This window comes from Trichechus manatus, unplaced genomic scaffold (assembly GCF_000243295.1).
Source record: "Trichechus manatus latirostris isolate Lorelei unplaced genomic scaffold, TriManLat1.0 scaffold00054, whole genome shotgun sequence".
NCBI classification, from domain to species: Eukaryota; Metazoa; Chordata; class Mammalia; order Sirenia; family Trichechidae; genus Trichechus; species Trichechus manatus.
The window spans coordinates 465,244-478,980 of record NW_004443990.1 but is presented as its reverse complement, the minus strand read 5'-3'; the positions used below and the strand labels follow the sequence as shown (position 1 = coordinate 478,980).

Below are 13,737 nucleotides of genomic sequence, written 5' to 3'. Positions count from 1 at the left end.
ATATTCAACATTCTTCACCAACACCATAACTCAAAGGCATCAATTCTTCTTCGGTCTTCCTTATTCACTGTCCAGCTTTTGCATGCATATGAGATGACTGAAAACACCATGGCTTGGGTCAGGGGCATCTTAGTCCTCAAGATATAATCCTCACATATAATCTCATCATAGTGGTAGAGTTTACAACAACACATAAGGAAATCACATCAGATAACACAATCATACAATACTGGGAATCATGACCTAGTCAAGTTGCTACACACATTTTTTGGGGGACACAATTCAATCCATGACATACGCCCTCCATCTTTGCTTTTCAACACTTTAAAGAGGTCTTTTGCAGCAGATATGCCCAGTGCAATGCATCGTTTGATTTCTTGCTGCTTCCATGGGTGCTGATTGTGGATCCAAGTAAAATGAGATCCTTGACAACTTCAGTCTTTTCTCCATTTATCATGATGTTGCTTACTGGTCCAGTTGTGAGGATTTCTGTTTTCTTTTATCTTGAGGTGTAATCCACACTGAAGGCTGTGGTCTTTGATCTTCATCAGTAAGTGCTTCAAGTCCTCCTCACTTTCAGCAAGCGAGGTTGTGTCATCTGCATAATGCAGGTTGTTAATGAGTCTTCCTCCAATCCTGATGCCCCGTTTTTCTTCATACAGTCCAGCTTCTCAGATTATTTGCTCAGTATACAGATTGAGTAAGTATGGTAAAAGGACACAACCCTGATGCACACCTTTCCTGACTTTAAGCACACAGTATTTAGGATATTTTGGATTTGACTAGATGATCTAATTTCTAAATATGTAAAGCTGAGGGTTAGATCTTGAAGCACAAACTCAACTGCAATATATGTAAGGCTTCTCAAATAGCCCTTCAACCTGATAGTCTTATTACAGAATAATCTCTAAGGGAGATTTCTATTTAAATACAATGTACTTAACATTCGATATTAAAAATAATTTTGTAAAGCAAAGCATCCTTTGGAACTATAAATAATCATCTCCTAAATTATCCATTTCATAAATCTGCATTTTTTATATCTCCTTAAAGTGGGGCATTCTTGTTCAAATATCCTTAGCCAAAGAAAAATTAATACTGGAATTCCATCATCACTGGGAAGGTGGTATTTGCATTTACCAACGTGCTCCACCTTAATGCTCAGTTATCTAGCAGATGGGATCTAAGAGAGATGAGCTGCCAACATGGATGAACATTCACTTAGAAGTTAGGCAGAGCTAAAAGTGCAGTGACAAATGATACCTTTAAGTAGACTTTCAAAGAGTGGCTCCTAGGAGGTGGGAAAACATGCCACATTGAAATACCGTTATCCCCATGGCTAGAGGGCATAGCTCTACTTAGAGAAGGAAGATCTCTAGATTTGTTTTCCTCTCAATCACAGTATTACTCAGTTTACAAAGTGTTTTCACACCTGCTTTCTCATTTTCAGGGAGCCCTGGTGGCACAGTCGTTAAAAGCGCTCAGCTGCTAACCAAAAGGTGGGCGGTTTGAACCCACCAGCCGCTCGGTGTAGGAAAGATGTGGCAGCTTGCTTCCATAAAGATTTACAGCCTCAGAAACCCCATGTGGCATTTCTACTCTCTCCTACAGGGTCGCTACTAGTCGCAATCGACTCGTCAGCAGTGGGTTTGGGTGTTCTCTCAACTACCCCGGTGAAATAGATTGGTCAAGTATTATTTTATTATAACCTTCTTACAGATAAGGAAACTAAACTCAGAGAACTTATGTGACTTTTCCAAAGTGAGATTTACTTATCTTCATCTCATCTGTCTCATAAACACGTTATCACTTCAGAGAACTGATTGGCACTATGCTGAAAATACTTAACATAATTTCCTTGCTTTTCATTTTGAACCTGTTGATTCTATATGTGTCTCCGCCTATATGTGCCAACGCTGTCTTCCTGATTAAACTGAAATCCTTCCTCTGTAATTTCATATACAGTGCCCAGTACTGTGGCCACTGGCATGTGTGAAAAAGAACTGTCATTTTCACACAGACTTAATCAAGACATGAAAGAGTAGTTCAGAAAAGTCAAGTAGAACTTAAAGAGCTTAATTTAATAAGAAATGATATGAGCCCAATAAAATTGAAATATGAATCACTGTCTGAGTTAGATTAGGTCAATTCGGGAGGCAAGTGAAGTTAGTTCCAAACTACAGCCAGAACTCTTCCACTTCTAATCACTTCTACTGGTGGTTTGAGTTGCCATCATCTCTCATGTGGATTTCTGAAACAGCCTCCTTAACAGGTTACCCTGATTCTACCCTTGTCCCCTACACTCTATTCCCAATAGTCAGAGTGATCCTTTAAGACCGTAAGTCATCCTGTCACTCTTCTGCTCAAAATATTGCAGTGGCTCCCCATTTCAATCAGAATAAAAAACCTTAAACTGTCCTACAAGACCGTATGTGACATGGGCCTGTTTCCTCTAGATCCTCATCTACTACTATCACCCTTGCTCACTCCATTCCAGTCTCACCAATCTCCTTGCTATTCCTCTAAAACACTAACATGCCAGACCCATTCTGCCTTGGGGCCTTTACTTTAGCTGTCACCTCTTCCCCAGGTATCTGCTTGTCACTCCCTCCCCAGATATCTGCTTGGCTAACCCTCTCACCTCCTTGGAATCTTGGCTCAAATCTCAGCTTCTCAATGAGACTTACCCTATATGGCAACTTGTCCAACCACTGCAGGCCCCCGCCTCCAGGCTCTTCTCTTACTGGATGACAATTTTAATTTTTTTTTTAAAGTAGCACTAATCCCTTTCTAACATACTATAAAATTTATTTATTATGCTTACTGTTATCTGCTTCCCTTCCCTCCTGCCCCACCCTCCCTTCCTTTCAGTTGGATACATTCTAATGTATCCAACTGATATATCTAAAGTACCTGAAGCAGTGCCTGACACATAATACTCATTTTGAAATATCTGCTAATTAAATGAAAATGAGTTTACAAGCTGGGTGACCCTTCTTCCAACTCCTCCTGCTCTCCCCCGTCCTCTCTCACAGTAGTTAACTTAGATTCCACAGTTGACTTAGACATAATTGCAGCAGTCATTAAAGCAAGTTATGAGATTTCATGTTCTTCCTTAGACTTTGGAGCCACCTTCTTTAAAGAAGGAAACTTTTGACAGTGTTACGCTGTCTCAGTCATTTAGCGCTGCGCCAACAGAAATACCACAAGTGGACGGCTTTACAAAGAGAAATTTATTCTCTCACAGTCCAGTAGGCTGCAAGTCCAAATTCAGGGCATCAGCTCCAGGGCAACGCTTTCTCCGCTGGCTCTGGAGGAAGGTCTGTGTCATCAATCTTCCATTGGTCTGTGAGCTTCTCTGCGCAGGAACCTCAGGTCCAAAGGACACGCTGTGCTCCCGGCACTGCTTTCTTGGTGGTATGAGGTTCCCATGTGTCTCTGCTCGCTTCTCTCTTTTGTATCTCAAAAGAGATTGCATTAAGACACTAATCTTGTCAACCTCATCAGTATAACCTCATCACAGTGATAGAATTTACAACACATGAGGAGATCACATATAATCTCATCATAGTGGTAGAGTTTACAACAACACATAAGGAAATCACATCAGATAACACGATCATACAATACTGGGAATCATGACCTAGTCAAGTTGCTACACACATTTTTTGGGGGACACAATTCAATCCATGACATACGCTCTCCATCCTAGTTATTATGATGGCCTTAAGAATTACAGACAATCAAGATAAGCTCTGATCCAACTTCAGTCAAAGGCCCCACGGGGGTTATTTTGCATCTCTTATTAGTATCTCTGTCCTCATTTATTCTTGGTATTACTTTGTGCCCACACCCTAAACCTATGGACAAGTCGATGGGGCCACAGTCAGAAATGTAATGTCAGCGGAGTAAAGCTAGGGTTTGTGTCAGATAAAATCAAAGGCAGGATAAAGTTTTCTCAGTTGTCCTTTCATTGTTTCTTTCTTGTTTTATAGCTTTTTTACCAGGGATCGCCCAATGTAAGGTCTACCCAGTAATGGTAGCTTCATCAGAGACTTTTTCCACCACTACCATTTCCACAACTCCTGGGAACAAAGAAGGAGCGAGAACTACAAGTATTGATGAGTTTTCTATGCCTTCAAAACAACAAGGTACAGAATAAGAAGGGGTGAGACAAGAAAGGAAAGAAAATGAAACATTTTTAACCCCAACATTAGTTTGTATCTCCTAGGACTTTCCTGGAGGTTGAAAAGTTACACAGAGTTCACACTTGAAAATCATTCCATTTCTTATGGGAAAATCAGCTTCTCTGCAAAGACGGTCCCAGAAATTTTTGTAGGTTGACACCATCAGTGATCCTTTACCTCCACCCAAGTAAGTTCACCTGCAGCCAGATTTGGGAACAGGATAAATCTTATCCACATGGTAGGTAATTCCAGCCACTGTATGTATACATAGATGACACCTCAATACTAAACAATCATAACAGTGATGAATTCTATACTAAACAATAACAGTGATGATAATAACATGTTTTCATGTACACTGTTTTTAGAAACAAGGCTCCCTAAATTGGCCAGGGCTCAAATTCTGTATGTAAGATTACAGGTTGGGTTATATCCCAGTTCCTACCTGGGGAAAAAATAAATATGAGATTAGTAATAACAAGACGCATATGAGCCATCTGCCTCCAGATTTGACTTATGACCCAGAACAATGCCAATTCACCCTTGTCCCTCCTTACACTCCAGTAAAGCCAAGAGGATGGGACATAGTAAAAACGATTTTCTAATCCCACATAATGCGTCAGAGCAGAAGAGTAGGGATCCTGAGACAGCTGCTGGTGAAAGGTGAATTTAGAACTCTTCGTGCACCTAGCCTCTTCTCCTGAGTGCAAAAACTAGCCCTGCTTGATCATGAAAACTCCCAAACCCCAGGGAAGGTGACTCATTGGGAAGAGGCTGCAAGGTTAGAGCAGAGCCCGGGATGCTCACCCGACTCCTGACTCTGAGTCTGAATTGGAAATTCATCTTCTGCCTCTGAGTTAGGTGGAGCCCTATTAGTCTTGTGAGCTAGGAGATCTTCAAGTCAAAGGGTCAGTTTCTTCCCTTTCTCAAATTTTCTTTTCTCCCTCTTCCATTCCTCTCTCCCTTTTTAGAAACAGATGAGAGCCTAGCGAAGAGGCAGAAATGGAGCACTGTGGTCAAATTTCTGATTGCTGCCACCCTGTTACTCAGTGGAATCGCCATTATGGTGTTTGTCATTTCTGAAGTCCCATGCCCTGTAAGTTTGCTGATGTATTGGGTCCTTGACCTGGCTCTGTAAGGCCCTCCTTCTATTCCAGAGACAGCGTGGCATAATGAGAAAAGCACAGACTTTTGAATTTGGACAGACCTGTCACTAACACTTACTAGCTGAGTGACTTTGGGCAAATTGCTTGACTTCTCCAACCTCAGTTGCCACATCTATAAAATGGCACTCGTGATATGTGTCTCTTATAGGTGGTTATGAAGGCTAACTGAAATTCTGTGTGAAAGGTGCTCCCTAAATGCTAGTTTCTTCCTTTGCTATACTTGGACATTCACTAAGGAGGACAGATCCAATAGGACCTAATATATTTCTTAGAAGAGATGATTTCTTTAAATGGCCTGACATGATGTTTGGAAGATAACCAAATGCATACAAGCCACCAGATGCTACTACCTGTCATCTTTCCCCTTCAGAGTCAATGCCTGAGAGCCAGAGAGCTGTGCCAATACCAGCGATTGTGGGGAAGGCAAAAGAAGGGACCTAGCATGGAAGACCAGCAACATGGTGCAGCTGAAGCCCAGCCTGACTCTCAGCCTGAGAAGGAAAGTGTTCTCTGTATTATTTACAACACTTGCTTGGAGAAAATGGGGTTACTATATAAGTACTGAGGAAGGAGCGGGTTGCTTCAGTTCTGAAGCAAATGTGGGCAATTTTTTAATGTGTCCCGAAATAGGAAGGTATGACTGTTTTCCTAACAACAGTAAGAACAAATAGGGTACTTATTGAAAATATCCCAGATATACTGAAGCAGAATGTCTGGAGTAGGGCCAGGAATCTTATTTTTAAGATTTTTAACAAGCTCCCTAAATAAGAGGTAGATTTACTGTTAAACTAATGAAGCTTAAGCTTCAGGGCACATGGGCCCAATCCAAGGTCTTGTATACAATTCTGTGATTTTAAAATTTGTATACTTCTTCTTAAAAGTGTTCCCCTAAGTTGTAAGAGCTTCAGAACCACAACATATATAGCCACTCTGTCCTCCAGCTAACTCTTATGTACAACAAAGTTTAGGAAGCACCGTATAGTTTGGAAACGGCAAAACAACTTCCTTCTTCTCTGCCCTTGGGTTTACCTGATAGGATTATAAATTAATGTCCTTTGATGTCTGAAACAGACACTATGCCACTGGCTCAACAAAGCTGCTTTAAATCCAGGTTCCCCACAAGGAGTGGACTCGGCCTTTGAATACTAGAAATTGATAGATGTTTTCTCTTACTCTCAAAACATCTACAGTACTCACTAAGGCAAAGAGATGAGATACCCAATAATTCTAAAATTAAACAGGTTGTTCACTTTTGTAGAATTATAGCATTAACAATGAGTCTCTCTATGGAGCAATTTCACTCTGCACACATGGGGATGCCATGAGTCAGAATCCACTCAACAGAAACTAACAACAAGGCAACTGTGCAGTACGAATGTCACAATGCCTGAGCTGAAACTTTTAAGTGAGGAAAACGAAGACTGGTTCTCACAGATTATCTAGTCCAGGATGGCAAATTCCTGGCACACATGCTGCCACTCTTTAATTTTATATCTACTGCACATACCAGTAATCAAGCACTGCACTCTTTCCACCCAGGCATAGTCTCAGAGTCTTTCTTCTCACAGTGCTCCAAGAACCCACTAGGAACTTATTTGTCATCTGTAGTCTAAGCTAAGATTTTCTATAATCTTATTTATTCTAATACTGAATGATGAGACCATGCAAATTAGTATCATTTTATTATACGGTGTATTTTTAGTTGTTTTTTTTATTGTGCTTTAAATGAAAGTTTACAATGCAAGTTAGATTCTCATACAAAAATTTATACACACACTGCTCTGTGACCCTAGTTGCTCTCCCCATACTGTGACAGCACACTCCTCCTTTCCACCCCAGATTTCCTGTATCCATTCAACCAGCTCCTGACCCTCTCTGCCTTCTCATCTCCTGTCCGGACAGGAGCTGCCCATTTAGACTCATGTATCTACTTGAGCTAAGAAGCACACTCTTCATGTATATCATTTTATGTCTTATACTCCAGTCTAACCTTTGTCTGAAGAGTTGGCCTCGAGAATGGTTTTAGTTTTAAGCTAACAGAGAGTCCAGGGGCCATGTCTTCTGGGGTCTATGTCTTCCGGGGTCCTCTCAGTCCCAGTCAGACCATTAAGTCTAGTCTTTTTACTAGAATTTAAGTTCTACATCTCACTCTTCTCCAGATCCATCAGGGACTCTCTGTCGTGTTCCCTGTCAGGGTGGTCATTGGTGGTAGCTGGGCACCATCTAGTTCTTCTGGTCTCAGGCTGATGGGAGTCTCTGGTTTATGTGGCCCTTTTGTCTCTTGAGCTAATATTTTCCTTGTGCCTTTGGTGTTCTTCAGTCTCCTTTGCTCCGGATGGGGTGGGACCAACTGATGCATCTTAGATGGCCACTCACTAGCTTTGAAGATCCCAGACGCCGCTCACCAAAGTGGGATGCAGAACATTTTCTAAATAAACTTTGTTAAGCCAATTGACCTACATGTCCCCTGAAACCATGGTGCCCAGACCCCTATCCCTACTACTCTGTCCCTCGAAGTGTTTGCTTATATTCAGGAAACTTCTTAGCTTTTGGTTAGTCCAGTTGTGCTGACTTCCCCTGTAGTGCGTGCTGTCCTTCTGTCATGTTTGAATTATGTCCCCCAAAAAATGTGTTTATCAATTTGGCTAGGCCATGATTCCTGGTACTGTGTGATTTGCCTGTATGTTGTAAACCTGCCTCTATGATGTTAATGAGGGAGGATGGGTGGCAGTTGTGTTAGTAAGGCAGGACCTGATCTACAAGACTGGATTGTGGCCTGAGGCAATCTCTTGAGACATAAGAGAGAAGTGAGCAGTGAGACAGGGGGACCTCATACCATCAAGAAAGCAGTGCCAGGAGCAGAGCGCGTCCTTTGGACCGGGGTCCCTCCGCAGAGAAGGTCCTAGTCCAGGGCAACACCAAAGAGAAGAAGGCCGACAGAGAGAGAAAGCCTTCCCCTGGAGCTGATGCCCTGAATTTGGACTTTTAAACTTTTTAAACTTCTCTTCGTTAAAACCATCCACTTGTGGTATTTCTGTTATGGCAGCACTAGATGACTAAGACACCTTCCCTTTACCTAAGATAATTCTTTTTTTTTTAAAACTGATAAATTTTTTTTATTGTTGTAGTTTAGATGAAGTTTCCATTTCAAGTTAGTCTCCCATACAAATATTCATACATACATTGTTATGTGACCCTAATTGTTCTCCCCATACTGTGACAGCACACTCATCCTTTCCACCCGATTCCCCATGTCCATTCAATCAGCTCCTAACCCTCTCTGCCTTCCCATCTCACCTCCATACAGAAGCTGCCAGTTTAGTCCCCTGTATCTACTTGAGCTAAGAGGCACACTCCTCACAAGTATCACTTTATGTCCCACAGTCCAGTCCAATCCCCGTCTGAAGAGTTGGCCTCGGAAAATGTTTTAGTTCTGGGCTGATAGAGAATCCAGGGGTCATGCTTTCTGGGGTTCCTCCAGTCTCAGACCATTAAGTGTGGTCTTCTTACTAGAATTTGAGTTCTGCACCCCACCTTTCTCCTGCTCCATCAGGGACTCTCTATTGTGTTCCCTGTCAGGGCAGTCATTGGTGGTAGCCAGGCACCATCTAGTTCTTCTGGTCTCAGGCTGATGAAGTCTCTGGTTTATACGGCCCTTTGTGTCTCTTGGGCTATTGCTTTCCTTGTGTCTTTGGTGTTCTTCATTCTCCTTTACTCCAGCTGGTTGGGACCAATAGATGCTTCTTAGATGGCCGCTTGCAAGCAATTAAGACCCCAGATGCCACTCACCAAAGTAAGATGCAGAACATTTTCTTAATAAGCTTTGTTATGCCAATTGACCTAGATGTCCCCTGAAAGCATGGTCCCAAGACGCCTACCCCTGCTACTCTGTCCCTCAAAGTGTTTGACTGTATTCAGGAAACTTCTTAGCTTTGGTTTAGTCCAGTTGTGCTGACTTCCCCTGTAGTGTATGCTGTCCTTCACTTCACCTAAGATAATTCTTGTATACTATCTAGTTAGTGAATACCCCTCTCCCTCTCTCCCCATCCTCATAACTATCAAATGTTTTCTTCTGTGTTTAAACCTTTTCTTGAGTTCTTGTAATAGTGGTCTCATACAATATGTCTTTTAGCGACTGCCTAATTTCACTCAGCACAATGTCTTCCAGATTCATCTATGTTTTGAGATGTTTCACGGATTCATTGTTATCCTTTCTTGTTGCGTAGTATTCCATTGTGTGAATATACCATAATTTGTTTATCCATTCTTCTGTTGAAGGGCACCTAGGTTGTTTCCATCTTTTTGCTATCGTAAACAGTGCTGCAATGAACACAGGTGTGCATATATCTATCCATGTGACAGCTCTTATTTCTCTAGGATATATTCCAAGGAGTGGGATTGCTGGATCGTATGGTACTTCTATTTCTAACTTTTTAAGGAAATGCCAAATCGATTTCCAAAGTGGTTGCACCATTTTATACTCCCACCAACAGTGTATACGTCTTCCAGTCTCTCCACAACCTTTCCAACATTTATTATTTTGTGTTTTTTGGATTAATGCTACCATTGTTGGGGTGAGATGATATCTCATTGTAGTTTTGATTTGCATTTCTCTAATGGCTAACAATGGTGAACATTTCCCTATCTGTCTGTTAGCCACCTGAATGTCTTCTTTGGTGACATGCCTGTTCATATCCTTTGCCCATTTTTTAATTGGGTTGTTTGTATTTTTGTTGTTGAGGTTTTACAGTATCTTGTAGATTTTACAGATTAGACCATGATTGGATTTTTTGTAGCCAATTTTTTTTTCCCAATCTTAGGCTGTCTTTTGACTCTGTTAATGAAGTCTTTTGATGCGCATAAGTGTTTGCTTTTTAGGAGCTCATAGTTATCTAGTTTCTTTTCTGGTGTTTATTCATTGTTAGTAATGTTCTGTTTTCTGTTTATGCCATGTATTAGGGCTCCTAGTGTTGCCCTTATTTTTTCTTCCACGATCTTTATCATGTTAGAGTTTATATTTGATCTGTTTTGAGTTAGTCTTTGTGCATGGTGTGAGGTATGGGTGTCTTGTTTCAATTTTTGGCAGATGGATATCCAGTTATGCCAGAACTATTTGTTAAAGAGACTGTCTTTTCCCCATTTAACGGACTTTGGGCCTTTGTCAAATATCAGCTGCTCGTAGGTGGATGAACTTAAGTCTGGATTTTCAATTCTGTTCCACTGGTCTATGTAGCTGTTGTTGTACAAGCACCAGGCTGTTTTGACTACTGTGGCGGTATAATAGGTTCTAAAATCAAGTAGTGTGAGGCCTCCCACTTTGTTCTTCTTCAGAAATGCTTTACTTATCCGGGGTCTCTTCCCTTTCCATATGAAGTTGGTGATTTGTTTCTCCATCTCCTTAAAAAATGCCATTGGAATTTGGATCAGAATTGCATTATATCTATAGATTGCTATGGGTAGAATTGACATTTTCACAATGTTGAGTCTTCCTATCCATGAGCAAGTTATGTTTTTCCACTTATATAGGTCTCTTGGTTTCTTGCAGTAGTGTCTTGTAGTTTTCTTTGTATAGGTTTTTTATGTCTCTGGTTAGCTTTATTCCTAAATAGTTTATCTTCTTTGGGGCTATTGTAAATGGTACTGATTTGGTGATTTCCTCTTCGAAGTTCTCTTTGTTGGTGTAGAGGAATCCAACTGATTTTTGCATGTTTATCCTGTATCCTGATACTTTGCTAAAATCTTCTATTATTTCTAGTGGATTCTTTGGGGTTTTCTGTGTATAAGATCATATCAACTGCAAATAGAGATACTTTGACTTCTTCCTTACCAGTGTGGATGCCCTTTATTCCTTTTTCTAGCCAATTGCTCTGGGTAGGACCTCCAGCACAATGCTGAATAAGAGTGGTGATAAACGGCATCCTTGTCTGGTTCTTGTTCTCAAGGGGAATACTTTCAGACTCTCTCCATTTAGGATGATGTTGGTGTTGGCTTTGTATAAATGCCCTTAATTATACTGAGGAATTTCCCTTCTATTCCTATTTTGCTGAGAGTTTTTATCATGAGTGGGTGTTAGACTTTGTCAAATGCTTTTTCTGTATCAATTGATAAGATCATGTAGTTCTTGTCTTTTGTTTTATGTGATAGATTACATTGATTTTTTTCTAATGTTGAACCATCCCTGCTTACCTTGTATGAATCCCACTCGGTCATGGTGAATTATTTTTTATAATACGTTGTTGAATTCTATTGGCTACAATTTTGTTGAGGATTTTTGCATCTACGTTCATGAGGGATATTGGTCTGTAATCTTTTTTTGTGGTGTCTTTACCTGGTTTTGGTATCAAGGTCATGATGGCTTCATGGAATGAGTTTGGGAGTATTCCACCTTCTTCTATACTATGAAATACCTTTAGTAGTAGTGGTGTCGACGCTTTGAAAGTTTGGTAGAATTCTCCAGTGAAACTGCCTGGGCCAGCGCTTTTTTTGGTTGTTGGGAGTTTTTTAATTACCTTTTCAATCTCTTCTTTTGTTATAGGTTTATTTAGCTGTTCTACCTCCGTTTGTGTTAGTTTAGGTAGGTAGTGAGTTTCTAGAAATTTGTCCATTTCCTCTAGGTTTTCAAATTTGTTAGAGCACAACTTTTCATAGTATTCTGTTATGATTCTTTTAATTTCAGTTGGGTCTGTTGTGATATCACCGATCTCATTTCTTATATGGGTTATGTGCTTCTTCTCTTGTTTTTCTTTTGTCAGTTTGGCCAATGGTTTATCAATTTTGTTGATCTTTTCAAAGAACCAGCTTTTGGTCTTGTTAAGTCTTTCAATTCTTTTCCTATACTCTATTTCATTTAATTCTGCTCTATTTATTATTTCCTTTTTTCTGGTGCCCAAGGACTTCTTTTGCTGCTCTCTTTCCATTTGTTCCAGTTGTAGAGTTAATGTTTTGATTTTAGCCCTTTCTTTTTAGATGTGTGCATTTATTGCCATAAATTGACCTCTGAGCACTGCTTTTGCTGTGTCCCAAAGGTTCTAGTAGGATGTGTTTTCATTCTTGTTTGATTTTATGAATTTCTTTATTCTATCCTTAATTTCTTCTATAACCCAGTAGTTTTTGAGCAAGATGTTCAGTTTCCATGTGTTTGATTTTTTTTCCTTGCTGTTTCTGTTATTGATTTCTACTTTTATGGTTTTACGGTCAGAAAAGATGCTTTGAAATATTTTGATGCTTTGGAATCTCTTAAGGCTTGCTTAATGGCCTAATATGTGGTCTGTTCTGGAGAATGTTCCATGTGCGTTGGAAAAGAAAGTATACTTGGCTGCTGTTGGGTAGATTGTTCTATATATGTGTTTGAGATCAAGTCAGTTGATTGTGGCATTTAGGTCTTCAGTGTCATTACTGAGCTTCTTTCTGGATGTTCTGTCCTTCACTGAAAGTGGTGTGTTGAAGTCTCCTACTACTATTGTGGAGCTGTCTCTCTCTCTTTTCAATGCTGTTAGAGTTTGTTTTATGTATTTTGGAGCCCTGTTGTGGGGTGCATAAATATTTATTATGGTTATGTCCTCCTGGTGTATCGACCCTTTAATCATTATATAGTGTCCTTCCTTATCCTTTGTGGTGGATTTTACTTTAAAGTCTATTTTGTCAAAGATTAGTATTGCCACTCCTACTATTTTTTGAGTGTTGTTTTCCATCCTCTGAGTTTTAGTTTGTTTGTGTCTTTAAGGTGTGTCTCCTGTAGGCAGCATATAGATGGATCATGTTTTTTTATCCATTCTGCCACTTTCTGTCTCTTTATTGGTGTACTTAGTCCATTTACATTCAGTATAAGTATTGATAGGTATGAGTTTAGTGCTGTCATTTTAATGTCTTTTCTGTGTGTGTGTTGTTAACAGTTTCTTTGTTCCACTTAATTTTCTGTGCTGAGTAGTTTTTCTTTATGTAATTTCTTTTCATATTTTCCATTGTTGATTTTGTTTTTGCTGAGTCTTTATGTTTTTCTTGTTTTTTATTTTGATGTGTAGGATTGTTAGTTTCCTTTTTTGGTTACCTTAACATTTACCCCTATTTTTCTAAGTTTAAACCAGTCTTTCACTTGTTTACATTGCCTGTCTTCCTTTCCATATGAAAGATCTATGACTACATTTTTTAGTCCCTCTTTTTTGTTTTAATGTCGAAATCTTTTACATATTGAAGTCTGTTTTCCCATTTGCAGCGTTTTAGCTTTGATTTGTTTTTGGGTCTTTCCTATCTGGGTTGCTATCTGGTTGCTCTGTTCTGTGTTCTAGTCTTGGGTTGTTACCTGATATTATTTATTTTCTAACCAGAGGACTCCCTATAGTATTTCTGTAATTTTGGTTTGGTTTTGCAAATTCCCTAAACTTCTG

The 13,737-nt window shown here is 39.9% G+C and overlaps 2 protein-coding genes across 3 annotated transcripts in view; one reads left to right on the top strand and one right to left on the bottom strand.

The window, feature by feature from the left end:
• Positions 1–6,900, top strand: part of CUNH17orf78 (chromosome unknown C17orf78 homolog) — a 21,545-nt gene extending 14,645 nt beyond the window's left edge. The window contains 1 exon segment of the mRNA XM_023732652.1: positions 5,724–6,900. Coding sequence (XP_023588420.1) covers positions 5,724–5,824 — 101 coding nt within the window. The 3' untranslated portion in view covers positions 5,825–6,900.
• Positions 1–13,737, bottom strand: part of ACACA (acetyl-CoA carboxylase alpha) — a 302,953-nt gene that overhangs the window by 265,022 nt on the left and 24,194 nt on the right. The window lies entirely within an intron of this gene.